The 25,412-nt window shown below is 41.5% G+C and overlaps 1 protein-coding gene across 1 annotated transcript in view; it reads right to left on the bottom strand.

Annotated features, from left to right (window-relative positions):
* The window catches only part of MORC1 (MORC family CW-type zinc finger 1), a gene marked incomplete at its 5' end in the record, with an annotated part of 137,846 nt that overhangs the window by 5,683 nt on the left and 106,751 nt on the right, over positions 1–25,412 (bottom strand). Inside the window, 5 exons of the mRNA XM_081138323.1 lie at positions 5,997–6,050; positions 7,586–7,673; positions 14,336–14,482; positions 17,586–17,640; positions 20,257–20,326. Coding sequence (XP_080994449.1) covers positions 5,997–6,050; positions 7,586–7,673; positions 14,336–14,482; positions 17,586–17,640; positions 20,257–20,326 — 414 coding nt within the window. The remainder of the gene's footprint in view (positions 1–5,996; positions 6,051–7,585; positions 7,674–14,335; positions 14,483–17,585; positions 17,641–20,256; positions 20,327–25,412) is intronic.

The following is a 25,412-nucleotide window of genomic DNA, read 5'->3' as shown; positions in this document are numbered from 1 at the left end:
GTGTGAGGCACCAGGAATTTTTACCTTATTTCCTGAGTTCTAGGTCTTGTTTTTCCAGGATTACACCAAGCTCATTCTTGCCTCAGGCCCTTCACGCCTGTTTTTTTCTCTGTTTGACAAGTTTGACCCCAGATTTAGACAAGGCTGCCTCTTTGCCTCGGGTCTGTACTGAAACACGGCTCAGGTATTCTGTGCTCACCTAAACAGCCTCCCTTCCCCAGCACACATACACCATCACTGTCTGTCCTGGCCCTGCACAGTTATTTTATGGCACCTCACATTATATGTTTATTTATTTATGTGTTTAGTATCTATCATTAGGTGACACTGCAGTATGTTTTATTTATGTGTTTATCTCTTTCTCTAGAATGTAACCTCAATGTAAAAAGAAAATTGGATTTGTTCGCCTCTGTATTTCCAATGCCTGCCACACAGTGAGCCCTAAATAGTGGGGAGTTAGGAGAGCAGATGTGTTGCACTCACAGTAAGGGGATTTCAGACATTCGGGCCAATCTTGCCTTGAAACCCAGGCCACATTCTGAGATCGTGGCAGGGAATCTACTTTTGAACATGTTCCATTCAACCTACATGAAGTTGATGACTTATGACTAAGGCAACAACGCTTCCTCCAGGAAGCTTCACAGTTGCTTCCCATGGAAGCTTCAGTCAAACCCAGGAGTGACATTCCCATGGTCTGAGGTGGAGTAGGGTTGAATAATTCAACTCAGCTGGAACAAGGTCAAGGTCAGATAGTTAATGTCACCAGCCATTTATACTTCTTAGTTTTCAGAACTCCAGGATTTTACAACTTTTGCCATCCTGGGCAATCACCACAAAAACACTTTTAAATAAAAGCAACAATAATAAAACAAACCAAAACAAATAAAACTGAAAAGAAATACAAAATATGAAAAACAACATTATTTAGATAAACAGCAGGATTGTTCATCAGCACCTGAATGGGTCTAAAGGGCATTATGCTGAGTGAATGAAGCCGCTCACAGAGCTGCACACGCTGTGTGATTCTAGTTCTACAAGACTCCTAAAGTGAGAGAATTACAGAGGTGTAGAACGGGTTGGCAGCTGCCAGGAGTCAGGCACATTTGTGCAGGGGAGGCAGGACATAAGGAAGATCTCTGTGGTAATGGGAGTTTTGTATCCTGGTTTTAGTGGCAAGTCTGCACATATGATAAAATGAGACATATTTTACCAATTTTGGTTTCCTGCTTTGACAGTGTACTATAATTATATAACTATGTAGGATGTAAACACTGGGTGAAGAGTACATGGGACCTCTACTATTTTGTAAATTTCTGTGTATCTATAACTCCTTTAAAATGAAGAGTTCTGAAGACAACACTGTTAATGTGATATGACGTTAAGAATGTTTATACAGCACTTTACATTCAAAGTCATATTTAGTCTCTCAGAGGTCACTGTCTTGTAACCAGCAAACTGTATTTCCTTCGAATACTGCCAGCCTGTTTCCTGATTTATTCTTCTGCCTTTCTCAGGCTGACATCTCTAGGAAGTTTCCATAAAAGGTAGCAATTTTGACAACTTATAAAGCTCGATATAAAAGGACTTCTCATTGTATTAACATTTTAGTTAAGGTGAGCAGAGAACTGTAACGAGATGAGAGGCTTAGTTCTGCTGGATAAACTTCCTCTTGTAGAGGAATCTGTGGCAGATCAAAAGTAGAATTCTTCCCAAACTACATTAATTCAGAACAGAATTAGGATTGAGAGAGAGGATATTTAACTGAGATTTAATTTCCTGCCTTGAATTTAAAAGGTCAGAGCTCTGGAGTTCCAGAATCTTAACAAGTGTGCATAAAGTAAAACAGTCCTACAAGATCTACAGGTTTCATCCCTTACTCACAGGGATATGCATGTGTTTATGTGAGCAGCCTCTATAGTAGAAACAATCAACGTTCATGCAACACGCAAATAGTAAGATACAGGTGCACTCAAAGCTACTAATTGAATACCATCAGGATAGAGTTTGGTGAGAGAGGGTTGTCAACTTTAAAGATTCTATAATCTAGTTGAGGAAAAAATAGCATACCAGAAACTACTACATTACATGGCAGAAAATTTAATTAATGCTACAATCAAGTTGTATGGTGCTCTGAGAGCACAGAAAGTCAAAGATTAATTTCCCTGGGAGAGACTGAGCAAGGCTTGATGTAGAAGACGGCGTTGGCCAGGTTCTACATGGGGTGGGCAGGATTTCAAGAGGCCAACTGTGGACTGGGAGAGCAGATAAGAGTATTCTGGGGAACGGCACGGGGAAAAGTTCAGAGGCAGGCTAGTCTAGCAGGCTGGAACAATTTCAATTTGGATGGACCAGATGGCCTGTGAGAGGAAAAAATAAAGGATGGTGGTTGGCTCAGGTTGTGCAGGACAGCCAATGCTGCCATGACTAGCTGACTGCTCTAATAGTGGTCATGAAAACCACTAGTGTGGTCAGGGCTAGGTGACCAAAGGAGTCTGTGAGTTATCAAGGGTCCTCCTGTGCTTGGATATGGCTCTCTTCATTAAAAGTACACACCTCAAGGCAAGTTGCATGGATTTGTCCCCTATAGATATTTCAAGAAATGATTTGAATAGATTTTACAATGACCACCTAAAGCTAACAATCATTAATAAAATCCTGAAGACCAAGCAGTTTCACATTAGGGAAGACATGACTCCAACTGTTCTGTGTTTTGCTTGCGACATCTGAGTTTCAGCTGAACTCATGGTTTCCTGACTATTTTGCTTTGGTTCTTTGAATCCCACTTGCCCTGAACATTAAGGGGATTCCATTCATCATCTTTGCTAGTACAGTTCACCTTGAATAAACACTTCTCTTATTCAGTCTGGCCTCTAAGACCCAACAACTTGGCTCCATTACTGAAGGAGATACTAAAACATTATCATTGGTGTTGACAGACATGAAGGACATATATAAGCTTGGATAACCTGAGATGCATGACTATCTAATCCTTAGCAAAGTCCTGACGTTTACAGTGTGACTATTTAAATGAGAGTCCCCTAACCAGCAGATGAAGATCTGTGGGAAGGTCAGGAGCCTTACTGGTAATTCTTCACGCTGGCTGCCACAGACATACAGTTGGGATGGGACACTGCCTACCACATACACACACCCCTCCAACATTTCACTGGCAGCATCTCCCTTACATACATCTCACCATGTAATGTCAAAGTGTCTAGTAAGTAAACAACAATTATTTTACACTGGGCTGAGGAGACGTAGTATACCCGTGGCAAGCAGTGCGTGCAAATTCTACCACAAGGCTGAAATACTACTACCTGGGTAAGAATAAGATGGAAGAAAGTGGTAGAGTAAAAAGAGCTTTGAGGTGGGACAACTCTGGGTTCCAACCCTAAATCTGTTCCTTGCATTGTGACATTGGAATACTGTCTTTCTGACTGTCCATTTCCTCATAGTAAAATGGGGATAGTGGTACTCACCTCCCAAAGTTGTGAGAGTTGAATGAGGTGACAGACATAAAAGGCCTAGTTCAGTGTCTGGCTGTAGTAGCTCTTGATCATCACAGTTTTATAATCACTGGTAATAACAATATTAATGCTAAAACAGGCTCAAAAATATATTAAAATAAAACTTTAGTCTTTTATTGTATTCTAGTTTGGAAATGTTCACAAGTAGGTTTTCAAGCTAAAAATGTTCAATTACTGCTTTTTCAAGAAGAACATTATTCAGAAAATAAACTCACTTCAGTTGAACAATGATGAGACACTAAGACCTACAACACACCTTCATTTGTGCCTATCACAGTCCACTAGGCACTCAGTCGGAAATATCAGAGGCAAATATATCAACCAGGGTGTTAAATTTAGGCACACTCTAAAATTCAAATACAGCCTTTCTAAGAAGAAATCTGGTTTAGGTTCTAATTTTCAGTTCAGGTTTGCCTAGTTATATGTCTTAGGGAACTTACTTCACAATTCCGTTTCATTTATAAAAACCAGAATGTTCAAATATACTCTATTTCTTACTAAAAAAAGATGAGGCAATGCCTTTGCACGACTCCAGGGGGCACCATTCACCTCCTAGTCTTTATAGATTTACATGTTGTTATGATAGTTTTCCAGAAGATGGCTGTAAGCAGTTTAAAAAAAAAACAACAAAATTTAACAGTAAATTTGAAGATCTAATTGGCTTTATTAAGCAATTCATTAATTAGGCAGCAGCCCATTTAGTAACAAGAAGGGCTCTCTGAGGGGTTGTACAAAATGGAAGGCTTTTATAGAAAGAAGGGTGGGGCAAGGGAGCTATTAACAAAAGAAAAGAATGGATTAATTTTAGACCAGGGCATCTTTTGAGGGGGAGTGAACAAGGGTTTTTATCATGTAGATTGCCTCTTCTTTCTATGGGGATGGCCCACAGGACAGTTTACCTCATTGGTGTTGACTAGAAAATTCCAGATTGGTTGGTAAAGAATATATTTCTAGGGAGAAGTTAAGACAGCAATTAGGTCAGGTATTAAATCTAGGCTTGGTATCATGGGCTTTAACACAAGTGATGCTATTTTGAGCCTGTGGTTTTCTCTTTAACAGCGTATGCTCATGGAAGAAGATGCTAGTATATGTGCTATTGATGGAACTGGTGTCCCTGTCTGAGCAAACACAAGTGTCAATGAAGAGTTAACATCTCAGCATTGATCCTCGTGTCATGAAAAGTTCTAGACTATTGTGGCTTCCGTGAGGAATCTGGGAACCTCTGGCTCTCCTGGCTCCAACACTAACTCCCTGTGTCGGCGTGGGGTTCACAGTGTGGGGATTAGTGTTGGAGTTCACATCCTGGAGTCTCAGTTCCCGTGAGTGTGAATTACAGGAGTTGAGGGCACATGATTTTTTTGAGATATTTCTCTAATAGAACTGAAAGGCTCTATGGACTCTCCCTCTCCTCCTTCCAGGAAATCTTTAAGAATCAGATGCATAGTATTATTTGAAGACTGTAGAAAAACAAAAACATTTACCCAGAGAGAGAGAGAGAGAGAGAGATGTAATGAAATACATCAAAATAGTAATAGCAGTGATCTCGGAATGGTTTGGGACTCTGGATGATTTTTTGTTGTTAATCTTTACCCGAAGATATTTTTTCCATTGATTTTTAGAGAGGATGGAAGGGAGGGAGGGGAGAGAGGAAGAGAAACATCGATGTGAGAGAGACACATCCATTCATTGGTTGCCTCCTGCAGGCCCCCTGACCAGGGCTGGGAATGGAACCCGAGACCCTTTGGTGTGTGGGCTGACACTCTAACAGCTGAGCCACACGGGCCAGGGCTATGGATGATTTTTTTAAATTTCTTTTACTTTTTTATTAGCATTTAATTATTTTTATAACTACTTTTATAATGAAAAAATCATAAACTTAAAAAACTGTTGATAAGATACTAAACAAACAACAGCAACAACAAAAAAACAAGGACATATGAACTTGTCCAGAACACAGCAGGTTCTCAAATAAGGTAGTTTCACTCAACACTGTTTCATTATAACATTGAAGAGATGCCTCAGGAACTTAACTCTTGTTTACATCAACAGCCTATGGTAATTGGTTTCATTATACAGCGTTTCACTTAAAAGTCAAGAACCTATCGACCATGTTAAGAGAGGACTTAACTGTAATTAAAACTTTAATCTACGAACAATTTCTGGTTCAACCCAGTGTCTCGGGAATTCAGTGAGTCTATTTTTTAAAGACTCAGAATGTCATGTTTCTAGTACGAATAACAGTCCTACTCCAAGTGTTTCATGAGCTTTATGCTGTGGAAACATTTGTGTTTTAAAATTCTAAAGGATGTCGTTTTGTGACATATGATATGCTACACATTAATCTAACTCTTGATAAGTGAAGGCAAATTTGATTTTCTTCCAAATAGAACATGTGGAAATGTATATTATTTCTCCTTTGGAATACACGATCACTTAGAATATAAATGACTACATTGAAAGGAAGCTTACCTGTTGGAAACACATTTTCAGCTTTCTGTTTGTCTGCTCTGGGCATTGCTCCAGCTGTTTTCGTAAATTGTAATAAAACAGGATATTAACTTTTAGAGAATCAGCTGTCTACAACAGTTACAACATGCAATATCTAGTATAAAAGAAGCATCAAAGCCTAGAACTGGCCAATGCCGATACAGTGGGTCTTTTAAGCCTGGGCCTAATTAAATTAATTCACTAAGGTATACCTCGCCTCATTCCAAAAAATGATTAAGGCAGTCCACGTAATTAATACAGTATGGTTAAAAAAATTGCAAAGAACAAAATCAAGGTGAAGGAAAAGTCAATGATAAACAATAAATATTCAAAGCGATGTCAAGAAGGTAGTGGAGTCCTGATTTCTTGGATGGGACACTACAGAAATAGACCGGGGGGGGGGGGAAGGGGGTCAGTGGCATATAGGGTGGGGTTTGAAGCCAGAGACTAGTTGAGGTCACCTAGAAGCACCTTTCAATAGACAGAAGGTGGTATTTCAGGAGCGAATCCTCAGATATGCCAACATAAAACCAAATAGAGAAGGAGCTGCTGGCAAACACAGGAGGGAGGCAAGAATGTGAGAAGAGTGCTGTTATGGAAGCTACAGGAAGAAGATGCTTGGAGCAGGAGAAAGTGGTCGACCAGACTGAAGGCCTCAGAGGCCAGGTAAGGGGCTGCCTACTGCATCTGTCCACACAGTGGTCACGGTGGCCTCACGGGACAGTCGCAGTGAAGCCATGGAGTCAGAGGCCCGACGGGAGACGGTGAGGTGGGAGTACAGAGTGAAGAAACAGAAACGATGGCTGTAGATTAGACAGCTAAGGACTTCACCCAGGATCAGACTGAAGCACACGGCACTTTGGCCAAATTAATGATTTGGCGCTCTTTTCACTGCCAGCCTTTCCATGTGTATCCATCCTTCCCACAAGCCACACTGAGCATGAGGGTGGGAGGAGCCCCCCCCCCCCCCCCCCCCCCCAGCATGCAGGCCCTTCTCCAGGCCTGGGAGCAGCTTTGCGCCACAGGCCTGCATGCCTCACTCAGCTTCACCGCAGCCTGCGGCGACTTGGCAGCATGGGGACATCCACTGTCCACCCCGGGCAGCTGATCAAAGTTTCCCGTCCCTTCACGTGTGGTACTGTCCCTGAGAATAGATTTGATAAGCACAGTTGCCTCCATCTTTCCGTGTGACGTCTCAGTGATTCCAGTAAGGCCAGTGCTCTGAGCTGACACGAGGGCTGACCCACCCAATCCTCACCTCAGCCCCTCGCAAAAGGTGGCTGAGGGAGTGTATCTGAGAGACAGAAACTCTACGTTTGGTGCAAAGGAGGGAAGTCAGGGACTGTGCCCCATTTCCTTTGGTCTCTGCTACTGGCTGCTCTCTGTGAGACCTTCCTGAAGCTTATTTCACCCCTGGCCACACTGCTTTGAATTGCGAGTCACCCGTTTAGCATAAAGATCCTCATCTTCATTCACTTAGCTCCTTTCACTGGCAACACTTTACATCTTTCTTCACCGAAGATGAAATCAGGCTCTTCATCACTCCCTGAGTTCCACGAAAGCCGGCTTACCTCCGAGCTCGCCACGAACTCCTCCACGGACGAGTAGCCGATTTCTGATGGTAGCTGGTACTCAGGAAAGAAATACAGAATAACCTCCCTGGGGGAAAAGCACAGCAGAGATGGGAATGGACCACGAAAAGCCCCGGCGCTCATCTGTCAGGACTGGCTCAGATCCTGGGTGTTAAAGGTCTTAGCAAAGATGAACATTCATGTCCACCAAACTGGCATCACAGTGTTCTCCAAAGCATGCGCTGGGGAGAGGAGGGGTACGGCTATAACAGGGCAACAGGAGGAATCCCGTGGTAGCAGACTGCTCTGCATCTTGGCTGTGTCAATGCCGATACCCTAATTCTTATCTTGTTCTATTGTTTTCCAAGATGTGACCATTGGAAGAAGCTGGGTAAAGGGTAGAGGGAGGCTCTGTATTCTTTCTTACCACTGCATGTCAATCTTAACATAAAAGCTTATGGGAGGGAGGAGGGAGGGAGGGAGGGAGGGAGGGAGGGAGGGAGGGAGGGAGGGAGGGAGGGAGGGAGGGAGGGAGGGAGGGAGGGAGGGATCACAATTCCCACCCGTAGCCAAGCAGTCCAGAAAAGCCCAGAACCCCCCTGAGTGTTCTGGGCAGAGAACTCAGCACTGGAAATTCCTGGAGGGAAACAGGCTGATTGCGGGCTTACTTTTTTCCTAAGAAAATAAAAATAAGTCTCCAGAGTAAGTCCTTTCGTTGGGCCCTCCAGGACACTCTCAGAAATCATACACGGACCCCACTCTTTCCAGTGATGGCCATTGTTCTCACAGATGCTTCATTTTTCCAAAAGGCAATGGCACCCCACCCTTCTCAAGAGACAGCTTTTCTAGGATTAATCACCTAGATGACACATATTTCATTCCTAGAAGAATATGAAATCTAGCAATTTATAGCTCCCACATCTTAAAGTTGTGTGGTGATTTTATGTTGAAGTGCTCCAAGAACCCCATGCCCATTATCCAAGGGACTGACAAAACTTTTCATCTGTAAAATAATATGGTCACAAAAGACAAAACAGCTGTCTTATATAATTGACATTCTTAGTATTTTAAGTATATTATTTGTGTTAATGTTTATTTATAATTTTAAGGAGATTCAATCTGAAAAGTTAAAAATCTTCAGGATTTTCAGCAACATCAAATACAACACACATGCATGGGTGCACACACACACTCCGCAGAATGACTTGTCTGGGTAGTAAGAAGATGAGTGCTCAGGCAGAGTGATAAAGAGCCTCTAGGTATTTGAGATGAGCAGAGATCAGAGAGCACAGGAAAAAAAAGCTGCATCTGAAGTCCCTGGAAAAGGGTCCTGTGGTCTACTTTGGTGAGAGGCCCTTTACACAAACCACTTCTCTCTCTCCTTAAATCCAGCCTCCCTTCCTCCAATACAGGGCTGAACCCTCTTCTGAGCATTGGTTGTTTTCATGGTGGGTATAAATTCTTCTGGGTTTAAAGCTTATCTGCAATCTTCTAAGGAGAATGCAACACCCTAGGTACTGAGAGAAGGGACTCTAACCCAAAAGAAGAGGAGTTGGCCAGCTGCGGGGAGCAGGGGTGGGGTCATGTGAGGGAAATATTCTAGGCCAACTGCACTCTACATAGGGGAACTGAGTATTTTCCGAAGGTACTGAACGCCCAGTCAGATGTGCTAAGCACTGCTATCTGCTTTATACATTTAATTTCATGTAATTTTTATGGAAACTCTGATTGAGGAGTCATTCCTATTTTCAACCTCTCTGGCTTCCTGATTATTAAGGACCCCATCCCCACCCCCCATCAGGCTCAAGCAGGTTGGCTGTGCTAGCCTTCATCTCCCTCTAGGACCCCAGCATTCAGCCTTTTGCTCTCTCCTCCACAGACCTGCGGCTAAACAGCTGTTCCCTGGGGGATTCTGTCCCATAAACCTGACTAGAAAAGCAGACAGGTTATCCAGCTCCTGAGGTCTCCAGGCACAAACACACAGACCTTTTCCTGAAAAACTGAATCAGGGAAACTGTTAGATACTGTTTAAAAACAACAACTCTTAAGATACCCCAAATCACAAATGCAAACATCTACATCTGAAAGTAGATGTTTAAGGATTCTTTTAAAATTCCTTCATTTATTGTCTTGAGTCCCTTTCTTTGAAGGTATTCTTCACCGGTACCTTTCTTTTCCTCCTGGGGGTATCTCTTATCAAACCCCTCTCCATCCTCAAAGTTCAGGTTTCCTTTAGGACAGACACAGTGATCCTCTAACCTACGAAAGGTCCTTCAAAGCGGCGTGCCAGGGGATGCCCAGCAGGAAACTACGGGCATAAACTGGTGTCTGGTCACTAATACCCATTCAGTCAAGCGGATACTGTGCATCTAGGGGACTCAGGAACCAAGTGCTGCCATTCCAATGGGACTCTTGTCCCACCACCAGTAGCCCTCTTCCCTCAGAGAATTTACTCGCAATTCTACCCCCAGACTTGATAATAAAATCAGGAATTTTTCTTTAACGTTGGTCTCTTCTCAGGAACTCAAGAAAGACATTTTTTTCAGAGCTATTACTTGCAGCCAGGACTATAGCAGGTCCTTGGCTATCACGCTCAATGCAGTTGGATTCCTATAGAATTTATATATCTGCAAGTTTGAACTGGGAGTTTTTATAGAGTTCAGTTAGGGGAGCTAAAACCCTAAACCAGCTCCATCTCTCTATGTGATGGCCAAGCTTTGAAAGGTTGCAGCTAAGGGCCATTTCCCTTTCACTCCATAGTTACGATCCCTTCTCAATAGAGTAATTTTTCCTTAAAAAAATCTCTTACTTGCATTAACACAACTCCACTCTTCCTGAACATGAGCAGCGATACAGAAGGGAACCTGGTCATCCAGCTGCTCTTTATAAACAATAACCTAGTTAATAAAGTGGGTCTTAGCTAAGGAGAACTGGCCTCTTACTTGAGGTAGACCAAACTCTCTTCTTCAGCCCAGTGAAAGACAAAGACCAGGATGAAACAAAAACACCCTGGCTCCACTTTTCAAAACCAGGAATCAGCTCATGGTTCTTGACAGACCTTAACTGTATTTATTTTTATGGGCTTTTCTTTTGCTTCGGTAACTGACAGCAACCTGGAAAAATGACTTTCTTTTTAGAACTTATAGTATTTTTAAAATTTAAGATAACACAAAGCATGTTTGTGCTTTTGTAGAGTTGAAATAAGTGAAGTCTGCCAAGCTTACATATACAGCAATAAGCCGAGACAAGGTGTTCCAGGGTTAGAGTTGTTAAGAGCAAGGACTATGAGACCAGATGGCCAAGATTCAAATTCCAGTTCTACTACCCCAGAGTTATGTAATGCTAGGCAAATTTCTTAACCTCCACATACCTCAATTTTCTCATCTATATAACGGGAAAAATAGAAGTATCTATTCATAGGGTTGTTATAAGGTTTAAATGAGTCAACATTTACAAAGCTCTTAAGATAGTGCCTGGCACATACTAAGTGCTTAATAAATATTATTGAAAGTGATCTGAGATTTGGTAGTATTCCAATTTTTAGGACCATCTGATAAAATTTACTAGTCTGGATCTCAGTTTAGCTTATTTACCTCTAACTAAACAACTCAGTCACACCCATTATTTGACAATATTTTAATATCTAGCAATAAATACTGCTTTTTACATTAATCCCCTTCAATGTAATTAAACGTGTCCTTTCAATACATACTAATATATGCTAGACATGATATGGACAATCCTATTTGTTTTTAAAGAAGTTACTACCACATTTGGGGGTTAAGTAAATATACATAAAACAAAAAATAATATAAGCCAGGAAAATGCTAAACAGAGCATAATCAGGTGATTAAGATGGACAATGAAAACTATTTTTTATTAATTTATTCCATTATCGGGAACTAAACAGAGGTGCCCTGACTCTACTTTGGCAGTGCAGAAAGGGGTAAGGATGGTGTCATGTCCAAAGAGAGCCAAGGGGAGGGAAGGGACACTCCACACACTTCAAAGGGCTCTCACTTCTCTCTTTATCATGTGACAAGCAAGGGCCAATCGGGCCAACAATAGTGAATCTTAAAGACCATGGTGCCCCCACATTACACACAGCCAGCCACAATCTTCATGCTTTGAGGGATTTAACATCTAGTTAACTCAAGGAATAATGTTGGACCAGATATAGAACAGAGCAGTATGGGAAGAAAACAAAAAACGAAGAAAACAAGAAATCTGTTTCCACTGGTGGAATGTGCGAAAACATACTACTGCTGCTTAAGGCGAAAGAGAAAACTGGTACATGAGGAACTTGTTTTGTTCCTGTTAAAGCCTTGTGTTCTGTACAATCCTCTTTCTACTGAATCTTTTTATAAAACCATTGTGACAAAATTCAAGCTGGTGAGCTGATGTATTATTACATTTAGCTTTCAGAGTGTTCAGTTGATAATAGTACGATGATTTCAAACACTAAAGATTCTACACATTCATTAGAGAGGTGGTTTCTGGGAAATTTTAATTTTCTATTGGTGCCTAATTACAGAAGTGGATGCACTTTACAGTCTTAGTATACTCAATCAGATTATCTCCGTTTTGATCAAGTGTAACTCACTAAAATTAATAGTAATGATACATTTAGATGCAGAACAAAAATTAGCCAAGTAAGAAAAAGAAAATGGTGGTACTCAGTAGTACATCCAAACTCTGCTGCAACACAACCGGACAGGTCTCTTCAGGTCTCATCTCATAGTGTGGATGGTGACACACACATACATTTTCACATGTCTATATATTTCCATGTGTATGTTATATAAGTATATATGTGTGTGTGTATATATATACAGTAGTTTAACAGCATGAGATTCTAAATCAGGGAGCCAGAGGTGAAACCCAGCCCTGTCCTCAGTAGCTGTATAATTTTCTTTGAGACTTTGAGTGTGTTACTTAGTTGCTCTAAGCGTCAATGTTCTACCCATAAAAAAAAAAAAAAAAAAAGTTAAAAGTAATACCAATCTTATAAGCTTGTGCAAATAAAATGTATACAAAGCACTTGGGTGAATGCCTAAAATATAGTAAATGGTTCAAAAATTATGGCTGTTATCAAGAAAGCCTGTCACAATCATGGGACATGTGGTCATATCTATACATTTTAATAATATGCACACATTTATTCAGATATTCAAAGACTCATATATATAATTTATTGCATACTACAATGTCTTAGTGAGCAATGGACACGCCTCAACCTTAGAACTAGTAAGTAAAAAACCAGGATTCAAATTTATGGCTACCCAATTCAAAGCTGAGAACCTTACATATTACTTCTGATCAAATACTGACAGAAGGTAAGAAACTAGGTGGAGAATCCCATTCTTTACCGACTATACTACAGGCCATGGCAATATGAGACTGACATCTACCCAGAGCATTGGAGAAGTGGTCTTTTTCAACCTCATAATATCTTTACAACACTGAGGACTGGCTGCTCCTGTCTTTCCCAGGCTGGTGTAAGCTTGCCAACCCAGGCACTGTGGTAGATTTGGTGGCCAGAACTTAGTGCTCAGAAATGTAGTGCTCTGGCTTCATTTCTTGGTTTACAACTTGTCTCTGGATCCCTAGTATCTTAGTAAAATGTGTCTTGATGCAAAGTCCAAGGTGGATTCCCCTACACATAAGCAAAAGCGCTTCCTCCTCTCTCCTGCGGCAGGACAGGTGTTTGGAGTGTGTTCCTGAAGGACAGTAGGTGGGGCCTCCATGCCCATATAAACACAGCTCCACAGCCCTGGATGCTGCTGCAGAAATTTCCAAAAAGCCCAGGGCAGCTGCAGAATAGAGTTCATGTCATATACGGCCAATCTCTACCTTTCTTTTTCTTCGTACCTGCTTCTATTCTTTGCTAAGTCTCTTCTCCAGGAAGATTCTATCAGTCATTCATCAGAAAGTGAAAGTAAGTGTCCTAAGGATGCTGAGTGGCCTCCTTGGCTGAAAGCCTCTTACCATACACAGTCTCCTCATAGTCTGCAAACCCCAACCAAACCAACTGGCTGCACTAATACAGGGTTGTTACTGCTCCTTCCCCCCACCCTCCCATATGACACCTATTTAGAGCGCTCTTCTGTAGGCTAACTTCTTTGACTTGATGGTAAAGCCCCTTCCTATCATGGGTCCCTATTTGGAAAAACACTGAATCCTGGACATTACCCGCTCCGTCTCTCCATCCTTTGAGAACTGAGATCCAGACATCTAAATTCCTCATTAAATATGGCCACAAAGCTAACATTCTACACTGAGCCAAAAAGTAAAACTCAGTTTCCCTCAGGAAGTTTCATATCTAAAGCTACAAAAAGAGACTTTTTATAAGGCCATACAAATGTCATAAGGAATAATAATAAAAATGGAAGGGAGGGAGGGAGGGAGGGAGGGAGGGAGGGAGGGAGGGAGGGAGGGAGGGAGGGAGGGAGGGAATTAATTCAGTAAGGTAAACTCAGTAAGAACTCTTCATTGCACCCAAGAAAGAACTGACAACCACCATATTGCTAGACCATGTAACTACAGGCAGTTAGTGACTACAGTTCTATTTCAAGGGACATTTAACCCAGGATCTATCTAAATCAGTATAGTTAGGAGACAAGTCATAACATCATTCAATTGAATTTTCTCATTAACATTACCACTTAATAAGGAGAAAAAAAGTCAAGAGTTGTCACTGCTTAGAAAGTTCAACAAAGTATGTGGAAATATGTCAGTGAATATCTTTACCATAAGTTAGACGTCAGTTTTCTTACTGTTTCCTTGACAGATGTGCTTTGAGAAGACTTTGTCAGCAAAGAAGCGACTTCACAGCCGCCACTCACAGAAACTCCGGCTTTGTGTCCAGAACTTGGATCCGAGTCTTCCACTGGTACACTGGGCAAAAGCAAGCCGAGGTTTATACATTCAGAGTAGGAATCACATCAGATACTAACAGACTCAGAAACCGCAACATACGACGAAGTGGGAATACACACCGAAGGAAAGCAGGGACATAGGTGTAATGCTGAACAGTCTTTTATATAGGTATAGAAGATCCATTCTCAAGTAGAAGAATTACTATTTACTCCTGACAAATCTTGTTCCAAGGTTTTTGGGTGGCCACAATGAAATAAAATTGGTGGTGATTTATTCCTAACAACGGTAGTCATACACCATTTTTCTCTTATCTGCCGAAGAGGCTTTTAAACTAAAGTTCTAGTTTAGCCTGGGAGGAGGTATGTACAGAAATAAAACAAAAAAAGGGCAGAGTCAACTGAAAAAAAAGTTATTCCAATCTGGAGGAAGAAGTGCTCCGGGTAAACTGGAATGGCTGGGAAGAAACACGGGGCTGGTGGAGGGAGGACGGGGCGCCGGCGGAGGGAGAGGCTGAGGCGGTGACAGCCTTGGCTGGCCCGGAGCCGACGGGACGCCGGGCAGGCCCTACCGCTGAAGGGTTTCTTGCAGGCGTGGGAGGTGATCTGATCTGTGTCTTTAAAGTGTAACTGGCTACAGCGTTGAGAAGAGCTCACAATGAGGATGCATAAGCAGTGCTGTGTGTTTGTGAAACCCAAGGCTTGTTCAGTGCAGCAGGAACAAGAAAGGTCAGGGCCGTTCAGCACTGGAAACAAAGCTGGGCGGGCAGGTGAGGGCAGGTCATGCAGGGTCGTGTTTGTAACTCAGAGGAGGTTTTTGTAAGCCTTTCACAACTGAGACGACAGAAATTAAAAAGACAGCTCTAAAGAGTTTTATATTTCTGTACTGTATGGGCCTTTTAAAAACTGGATAACAGTTCATACCAAATGAAATGTGCTTCTACTGTCAACAGTTCTTGAACATTAATTATACTGTCTAACTTCAGCTGATGTTTCATTTAAGATGAGGAACATTATAATGCTTAATTGTCTGTTAAAGATACTTGCACAATGTCTGAATGCCCATTAACTATAACTTCCTTTATGCTGAAATTTTATTAAAGAAATCCTTTAAAAAAATTTTGTATCAGCTTTAGCATGCTGGAGATTTATGCCGGTGTTAGGAGTGGAAAGCAAAATGCACTACACCAGAGCACAGAGACTCCTCTCTGAGCCTCTGTTCCTCCTGCCAAAAACAGCAGTGCCTGCCTCACAGAGCTGTGCTGACGATTAAACAAGATACACACACACACACATACACACACACACACAATGTGTTTTAGTTTTTGGATGGATTTTAAATTTTAACTCAAATCTTAATAAATAACTCTAGGTTAAAGCATTGTCCATAAAATGGCCGGCTTCACAACACTGGGGGAGCATTACATCATTTATTCACTCAATATTACAGAGTGGAGTCAGGTGCTATTCTGGATGCTAAAGATACACAGAGGTAAGCAAGACTGTCTCTGCTCTGGTGGAATGAGTTAGCTTCCAGTGAAAAAATACAGAAAATAAGCGAGAATGGAAATCATGAAAAGAGACAGACAACAACGAGGTACTTTGAAATAGTAGTAAGTGTTCTAGGAAAAACTAGGAAGATATGACTTGATACAGAAGTGGAGTAAGCTATTTTAGATGGAGTGGTAGGGAAAGACCTCTCAGGCTTGGGGTTGTGAAAAAGAAAAGACATGGCCCCTGTCCCTATAAAGGTCACGTGCAAGACAGATACTCAGACAGGCATTTCCACTTGACTGTGAAGCGCTGCTCACCACTGTGTGTCAGACCGTAACAAATAATTATCGAATTTGAAAGATGTAATGTGATCTGTGAATACCTCAATTACCTGGGAGGGTCAGGGGGACCCAAAAGGAGGGAACACTCGAACTGAGGGTTGAATGAAAGGTTACAGATGGCGTATAAGTTTCAGAGGCCACTCAAAGGGAGGAGCGTGCACAGAAAATGAAGGCATGTGATAAAACTGAACTATTAGCAATTTAGAACCTCTGGGAAGCAAAGTGGGGGCTAAAGAGAGACAGCCAGGAGTGAAGGGTACCTGTGCCATGCTAAGGAGCTGATAATTTATCTTAACAGTGATGGGGCATGAAAGGCTTTTGGATAGAAGAGTGAAGTGATGGGGTGTGAGTGTTAAGAGTGGCCACTCTGTCAGCAAGTGCGGAACATAAAAGCGCCTCTGTTATTTTCTTGCACTTAATTCAATGAGCTCTTATGCAAAAAGAGCAGAGGGTTTGGATTCAGAGACACCGGGTCTGAATGTCTGAAAAGCTGCTTAGAGATCTGTAGTAAAGTGAGGGTAAGAGTTTGCTTCCTTGAAAACATGCTTTCCATTCCATTAGGTATCCAAAACACTCAGCTGATTTGACTTGAGAAGTCCCAAAAGTCTCGTGTCAAGAAAACTCTAGCATGCAGTGATTGTTATAACTGCATAGATGTATGACAATTAGACAATGAACCCTACAAAAAAATTCGTTCATGATTTTAGTCATTCCTTATATGTGTGACATTTTCCATTCTTGGACTACCATTGCAGTAATTTGAATTAGTTGCTTGCTGTGAGCAAGAAGTTAATCCTGTTCCATTTTATTATTCCCAATCCTCACAAAAGAAAATGAAGAGGTTTGGGGGAAAAAGAAGAAATTTAGTGCATTCTATTCTTTCTTGTCTCCTTTGTAAAATTTGGTTGTTGCTGATTGGGACTAATTCTTTTTTCTTTTTCTTTTTTTAAATATATCTTTATTGATTACAGAGAGAGGAAAGGAGAGGGAGAGAGAGAGAGATAGAAACATCAATGATGAGAGAGTCATTGATCGGCTGCCTCCTGCACGCCCCCGACTGGGGATCGAGCCCGCAGCCGGGCATGTGCCCTGACCGGGAATCGAACCCCGATCGCCTGGATCCTAGGTCGACGCTCAGCCGCTGAGCCACACCCGGCCGGGTGAGACTAATTCTTAATTGCCTTTGCTTGTTGCTATTATTTTCTTTCTTCTTGTGTTTAAACATTGATCACTGCTTTTCAACGGTATAATTTCACTCCCTTGGATTTTGTGTAACTGCAGTACACTCACCTGTATGAAGAGCTTCTCTTTAGTTCTGCAATATCACTGCACAGCTCCTGTTTTTCTTCAAAAGAACACAGACAAATGAAGACAGTCACTTTTTGATGATCACATGAGAGTAGTAAACTGAAGGAAGTGTTATCAGTCCATTAACTACTTGTATATAATTTGGCTTTGTAGTCAAATATCCTTTTGTAAAACTGCACCAATATGTTTTCGAGGCAATTTACAACCACGTTTTAAAAAATGTATATAGTATATATAATAACCCAAAGGCCTCTGTAACTTGTTTTTTGTTGTTTTTTTGTTTGTTGTTGTTTTAATCCTAACCCCAGGATATTTTTTCCACTGAATTTTTAGAGAGTGGAGGGGGGAAGAGAGAGAGAGAGAAACATCGTTGTGAGAGAGACTCATCGATGGGTTGTGTCCCACCGGCACCCTGAATGGGGCCAGATACTGAGCCCGCAACAGAGGTACGTGCCCTTGACCAGGAATCGAACCCACCACTTTTCAGTCGTGAGCAGTCACTCTAACCACCGAGCCAAACCGGCCAGGGCTGTAACTTGCTTTTTTGTAATTTCTTTTTAGTGAAGCTCATTATCTGCTACTGCTGTGCATGGGGTGACTTGATTGAGACTGTTCAGATTCCCTTCTCTCGTCAGCCTCTGCCCAGACAACCACCTGTCTGTCTTCCCTCTGGTACCCTTCTCGATTCCATTCTGGGTTCAGATTCAAAGACATCCTGACAGGTCCCAATCAGAAATGTGTCTCCAGCAGAGAATGTAACTTTAAAACAGCAAGAGACCTAGAGTCATCTAGTTGGTCATCTCACTCAGAGAGCCTCAGAACTGCAGGTTCAGAGAAGTCAGTGATTTGTTTGCAGTCCGCAGAGAAGCAGAAATACTTTGATCCCTTGGATTGGTGTTAAGAGTGTTTGGGGACAGCATAAGCAATAAATCAAGGTGTCCTTCTATCTATCTCTAGAATTCTTTGTGATATCTGTCCAAATAGCTTGTTACCAAGTAAACCCTTGGCAACAAGTTTAGGACCATCAAAGGCCAAGTGGAACAGGACAGAACAAAGAGAGTTTTAGATGGTGGGTAAGTGGCTGAGGCTCTGCCGACTCCTTTAAGGAAATAATAAAAGAGAACAGACATACACAGGTTTTCCAAGCACACTGCAGGCACTGTTGGTTTTGCTCACAGACTTGCATACAAAGTGTAATTTTTTAATCCAACAGCCAACTAATCCATAATTATAGTCATTTGAAAATATTCCACAATTTGTTCTTTTTAAACCCAGATGACAGTTTGAAATTAAATATTAATTTTAGGATCAAAACTGTATTAACAATTTTTCCATCAGGATTTGGAAACCCAATAGGCACAGACTTGCAGGCCTGTTAATAGTTTAAAACTTCTGTAAAAGACTGGCTTTAAAATTCAGAGATCCTTACACAAGAAATCCTGATTGTGAAATTGCAAATTATTGTAATTAAGATGAAAAAGAAGAAGTGTGATTTCTTAGGGACCTCACTAATGAGTTCAAATATAAAGATGTGAATGAACGGCTGATTAGGTTGCCTAAGCAACGAAGTATGAAGGAAGGGAGAGCTTACAACCAAAAGTGAACACAAAATGATGGCACGGCCCTGGCCAGTTTGGCTCAGTAGTTGGAGCATCAGCCCACGGACTGAGTGTCTCGCGTTTGATTCCCGGTCAAGGACACGTACCTTGTTTGCAGGTTCAGTCCCTGGCACCGGTCGGGGTGCGTGTAGGAGGCAACCAGTCAATGTCTCTCTGTCTCTCTCTCTCTCCCTCCTTCCTCCCTTCTACTCTCTCTAAAGATCAATGGAAAAACTATCCTCGGGTAAGGATTAAAAAAAAAAATGATGGCATGGATCAATACAAAAAGGACTGTGAATAATGAAGCCAAAATGAGCTAAGATGTACTAATGAGGCAGTAAGACTTATTTCAGAATGACAATGAAAATAACGTACTTGCTGCTTAGGCCCAATGGTATAAAATTAAAATAAAAGAGAGAAGGCATAATAAAAGAATTATAGTAACAATAATGAAGGGACACTAAGAAAATAAAATTTTCTGAATCCGGTTTGTTTCCAGCTTCTCTGTCCAGGGAAATTGTCTTTAAATTGAGTATCGTAAGATGGCAACTTTATGTTTAAAAAAAAAGTTCACGTCTCTTGCCTGAGACAAATTAGATCCCCAAGGACATGAAGGAACTAATAAATGGGACCACTCTTAGTGAACTCAGAGGAACCATGAAAAGTATGGAAAGGACTAAATGTCTGAAAACAAGGGAATGTCATTATAATTTTCAAAATAGATTCTGAAAATTACAGACCTGATACCAATCCTCAGCAAATTACGAAATGGAATTCAACGTGAAGGATAACGTAAGTCTACTGTTGGGAATTTCTGTCTGTGGTAGTGATGGGGCATGATTCTCAGGCAGGAGCCATCTCTCTGCCCCTTCCAAACACATGCGGTTGGTGGCTATCTACCCACCCCTCCTCCCACTTCTGGAAAGACAAGTTTAATTTTAATCCAAACTGCTGCCAAACTTCTGATCTATGTCCCACGTAGGATATGTCACACAGTATATTGAAAGCAACTCAGACATAGCTAATATATATAAACCAAATTCTATATTTTTTACCTTTTTTCATCAGAGAATATTCCTTTTGTTCTTGTTTCAGTAAAACATTGTCAGCACTTTCATCTAAAATCTGAAAAACAAGCTCTTTATTTAAAGCTGTACAAAAACACAGGACATAGTATAGGGAGCAAAAATGACCTTGAACATCAGGGCCCACATCAGAGGAGAGACCACAACATTGCCCGAAGTACAGTTTTATATGCATGTTATAAGGGGAGACAGTCGGGTGCTGTATAAAATTATACTGGCACAATTTCAAGAATGAGTGTGTTATAACTGTCACATTTACTTCTATAATTTTTTTAAAATATGTTTTTACTGATTTCAGAGAGAGGAAGGGAGAGGGAGAGAGAGAAAAACATCAATGATGAGACTCATCAATTGGCTGCCTCCCATGCGCCCCCTACTAGGAATCGAGCCCAAAACCTGAGCATGCGCCCTGACTGGGAATGGAACTGTGACCTCCCGGTTTATGGGTGGATGTTCAACCACTGAGCAACACCAGCCAGGCACTTCTATAATTTCTTTTAAGGGATGTTTACATTCTACCAATCTTTGTACTGATATTTTCAAAAAACTCTATCTTGCATAGGTATAACAATGACTCCTACAAATGTACCAAGTATTTGATTCGCCAGAAACAATGAAGGAGTCTCTCCGCTGTTTTGAAGAGGCTCATCACACCTCTTGTTGCTACAGGGCAGACACAAGGTGAGCTCAACAGCAGTGCAATGAAAACACCGGGAAGGTTGGAGGCTGGGGTTTGAGGCCCCAAAGCATGATGGGGAAGAATACGGGGATGGGGAGTGTACCTGGAGTGTTGAGGGAAAGGACACCTTGTGTCTTTTGACAGAAGCCCAGGAAATCTGTCTAAAAGGGGTTACAGAGCCTTAAGGTGCTGCATGCAGGAGCCAAGAGTGTTGGTGGCACCTGGGAGTGAGAGGATGTGTGTGAGAGGATATCAGGAGGGGGGCACGGGGAGGCTGGGAGAGTTGGGGAGTGTGGCATTTAGGAGCCAGGCCATCACTTTGGGAATCCCGTGAGACCCATTCAACAAGGCTCACACAAAGCAAACTTACATTTTGGGGATGTACTTCCTTGGGGTGAAAGAGACCGAGAGAGATACACAGATACAGGTAGATAGTTTATGATCTTCAGGAAAACAGACCCAGAATGCTCCCCATATTATGTATCTTGTAAATCTTCAAAAGGTTGGGGAATGGGCAGTCAGAAAAGAAAATGGCAAAGGCAAAGGTAAGGCCAAGTCTTGTCGGCTCCCTGATCTGGAGACCCCTGAACACACAGGACACAGCCATGCTCCCGCTTTCCACTACCTGGTGGAAGGCGTGGAGCGCTCAGTTTTCTGGAGCTTGCCCACTGTGTGTATACACGCACTCTGAATAATTTGTAAGGGCAATATTTATTAAAATACATTTCATTTTCAAAATTGAGCTATCAGCTGTTAAAGTGTGTCTATGTATTTTGGGACACCTTGTATTTATATTTCATGCCCTCTCCGCAGTGCTACACAAACGTGGGAGGGAGAGGCTACCGACCCTCCTTCTCTCCCGCCCCAGGACGCGGGCGTGCCCTGAACACGGGACGCTGGGAGCTGCTGTGGGAAAGCAGGTTAAATGGTCCTGCCTTCCTGGCATCGAAGGAACCGTGAGGCTGTCCAACATCGCCGTTTCCTAGCTCACCCAGATCGAGGGCAAGAAAAGGGCAGCGGAAAATAAATAAAACTGATTCTGAACTACTTCTAATTCATAATATTTTTGTACTTATACTGTAAATAAATTCATGCTCCGGGAAGTAAATGAAGTGCACATATTTTTACAAGTTCATTTTGCAAAATGACCTTAAAATGTATCTTACTTATTTCTGATGTATCGTAAAATTTAAAGGTTTCTTTGGATGTGCTGATATATAAGGAAAATCTACATACTTCTTCAAGTGCTTCTAACTCTGAACTAAATATATTTTGACCAGTTTATAAGCAGCATGGACTATTTCCCACAACAGTTAGCGGCAACCACAGATAAGCTCCCAGGAGGAACTATATGATGCTTTAAGTTATAACCCCTCTGCTATCATTCCATGATGATCCTGCTTAGGGTGTGTTCGTTTTCCTTGGTGAAAATCTCTCTTACAATGAAAAACAGGCAAGAGAGGAGTCAAGATGAATGAAAATGACAGCAGTCCCAGCAGGGAACCTCTATTGGTGGTACTATTAACAGTCTCATCAAGTTATTTTTGCATTTTATTGTGTAGTTCTCTGCTTTGAGCTCTGCCTCTTGCAGGCTGTTTTCATGAAGATCAGATATGTCTCCTCACCCTTGAAATGTTACTTGTACAAAGCTTTACCATCTCTATCGCCAGAGCAATTTCCTTCTTTTCTTTTCCTTTCCAGTATTTTCTTTATTCTTTGCCATAGAAATGTTTAAAAGATTTTGGATAAATAATTCACAGCCTACAGTATTTCCTTTTAAATAACACCATGTAAATATCTGAGTTCCTGGGATGCTCCCTTCTATTAAAATGTACTTGGGGCTTTGAAGGTCTGAATTTTCTCAAGCTGAGACAAGAAGACAAGCAGTTAGTTGTCTTTTTAATGACACTATTTGTGTATTTTGCTACTACTTACAAAGCTCTTTCACAGATATTGCTGCATTTCATTAAAGAAATTTCTCCAGTCCGTTAGACTTAACTCTGCAGTTTAGGGATATCGTTTCCCTAGGATTTTATTCAGTCACTTAACAGATAACACTTCCCACACAGCAAATGAGATTATACTTAAATCTTTACATGGGGCTTTCAATGCCTTAGTTAAAATTATGTTAACAATGAGCAGAGTGAGATGTGTCAGTTCCCAAGGGATGCAATGGATCAGCATCATATCACAAACTCAGTTTTGTGAAGTATCTGTTTAAGAGGATAAATACATCATAAATAAGTTAGAAAAAGGAAAAATAACATACCAATCAGCTGTGTAACCCTTACCTGATCCAACCGCTATCAAGGAAGCTTAAGAACTGACAGGTATCACTTTATCTGGTTTCTTTCCTGCTGTTTCTTTGTTCCTTACCCTCCACCCCAAGCATTCATTATTGAGGACCCATAAAGGCTACCAGACCAGTAAATGCCTTCCTGTCAAACTCAAACACCCTTTCTGTTCCCACTCCTCCCCAGTTAACATTATGTTCCAGGCTCCTCCCTTTCACTCATTAATCTGTTCAATAAAATTCATCCCCAGGATGGGTCAGACACTGTTATGGTGAAGAGACAAAGTTCCGCCTTTGGGGAGCTTATTTTCTAGGGAGGGGGTAAAAAATATGAAATCAATCAAAAAGATAAATATGCAATATAGTATCAGGTAACGTAAAATCCGCGAAGAAAAATAGCACAGGCTCGAGAAATGTCTGTCGTAACTGAGCCCCGCGGCCTCTCTGGGCCTCGCTGTTCTCACCCCACACCCTCCATTTCTCCTCTCCAGCCACTTTCCCACAAGATCCAGTCTTCTCTCAAGGTCTTGACGTATTTGCCGTTCATTTGTTTGTGCCCCTGATTTTCTCTAGTCTCTCCTCAAACGTGCCCTCAGCGAGGCTCCCTTGCCCACTCTGTACAAAACTGAATCTCACCCTCACCACAGCTAATGCCGTGACACCGCCTACCTGCTCCCTCTGCTTTGTTTTGCTCCTTAGGACTAACCATTGCCCGCCACGCACCATCTGCTGCTTCCTTGCCTTGCCCACTGTCCGACTGTCCCACTAGATTGGAAGCACATGAGGACAGGGAGAACTGTCTATTTTTTTCATGCTGCACCCCCATTTTCTAGGACAGAAACTGGCACTTGATATACTCACAGGATTGAAAAAGAAAGTGGTTTCTCCTCTTTCTAATACTGCTCCATTATCACAACATTTTCACGGCACAGAGAATCATGCCTTTGGACAAAAATCTCCATGATTAAATGTTCTTTTCCAAAACCTTCTTAAAGCTCCCGACTGCTTTCTACCTCAAGTACAAACTTTATTTGGGAGCAGCGAACTGGCCGGTAGCTCGGTGCCATGGAGCGTCCCCCTGCACACGGGATCACAGGTTCCGTCCCTGGTTGGGACGCAAGGCGCATGGGAGGCAACTGATTGGTGTTTCTCCCCCCCATTCCTCTCTCTCTAAAAATCAATTTAAAAACATATCCTTGCGCGAGGATTAAAAAAAAAAAGCTCTTAGTTATCTGTGATTCTAAATTATCTAGACATAACTCCACACACACAGGGCCGCTTTCTAGCTCTCCCTTTTCTTCCACAAGCAATTTCACTCTCAATTTTCATACTTTATTCCCATATTCTGGCTCACCCAATAGAGGCTGAATTTGCTCCTTTTAGAATTACAGAAAACGGTTTAAAAATATATTTTTCATAATGCAAAAAAAATTATTTTCATTCTGTCACAAATCGTCTCACTCATTCTACAGCCTTGAGAGTAGGTAATATTATCATTCCCATTTTATACATAAGAAAACAGAAGCTTGTACAGCATAAGGAATACAGCCAATAATATTGTAATAACTTATGTATGGTGCCAGGTGGGTACTGGAAATATAGGGGGAACGCTTTGTAAAGTCCATGGTTGTCAACCCCTGCTGTACACTTGACACTAATACAAAATAATACTGAATGTAATTAAAAAATAAAATTTCTTTAAAAAAAGCAATCTCATTAAAGACCTAAAAATGAAAGGCAAAACTATAAAACTATATAAAAGAAGAAGACAGGAGATCAAAAGTTGATGCCACCGACAAGTGGCATGCAGGTCTCAATTTGAACCTGAGCTGGTCTATCAGAGTACGGAGCCTGTCTCCTTCCCACATTGCTATCGTGGTTTTGTAAAATTGTCTTCCAATTTCCTTCTCCTTAAGGCGAGGGCCTCATATTTCATTTTTTGGTGTCCCTCAAAATCTTTAACATGGTATTGTTGAATAAATTTTTCTTAATTGGTGCATGATTGCTGGTAGTTTGTACACTGGAACTTGAATATTTAGATTCATCGTAAGTTGCCCATGAGATTTTCCTTTAGGTCAAGGATTGTATCACACATTGTTTTTGTGTCTGTCTATAAGTCTGTTGGCAAGTTAATGGATGATGCTGTGGAGAGTG

Source organism: Miniopterus schreibersii (genome assembly GCF_964146895.1).
Source record: "Miniopterus schreibersii genome assembly, chromosome: 5".
NCBI classification, from domain to species: Eukaryota; Metazoa; Chordata; class Mammalia; order Chiroptera; family Miniopteridae; genus Miniopterus; species Miniopterus schreibersii.
The sequence above is the reverse complement of the archived record's forward strand: the minus strand, read 5'-3'. Positions and strand labels throughout refer to the sequence as shown.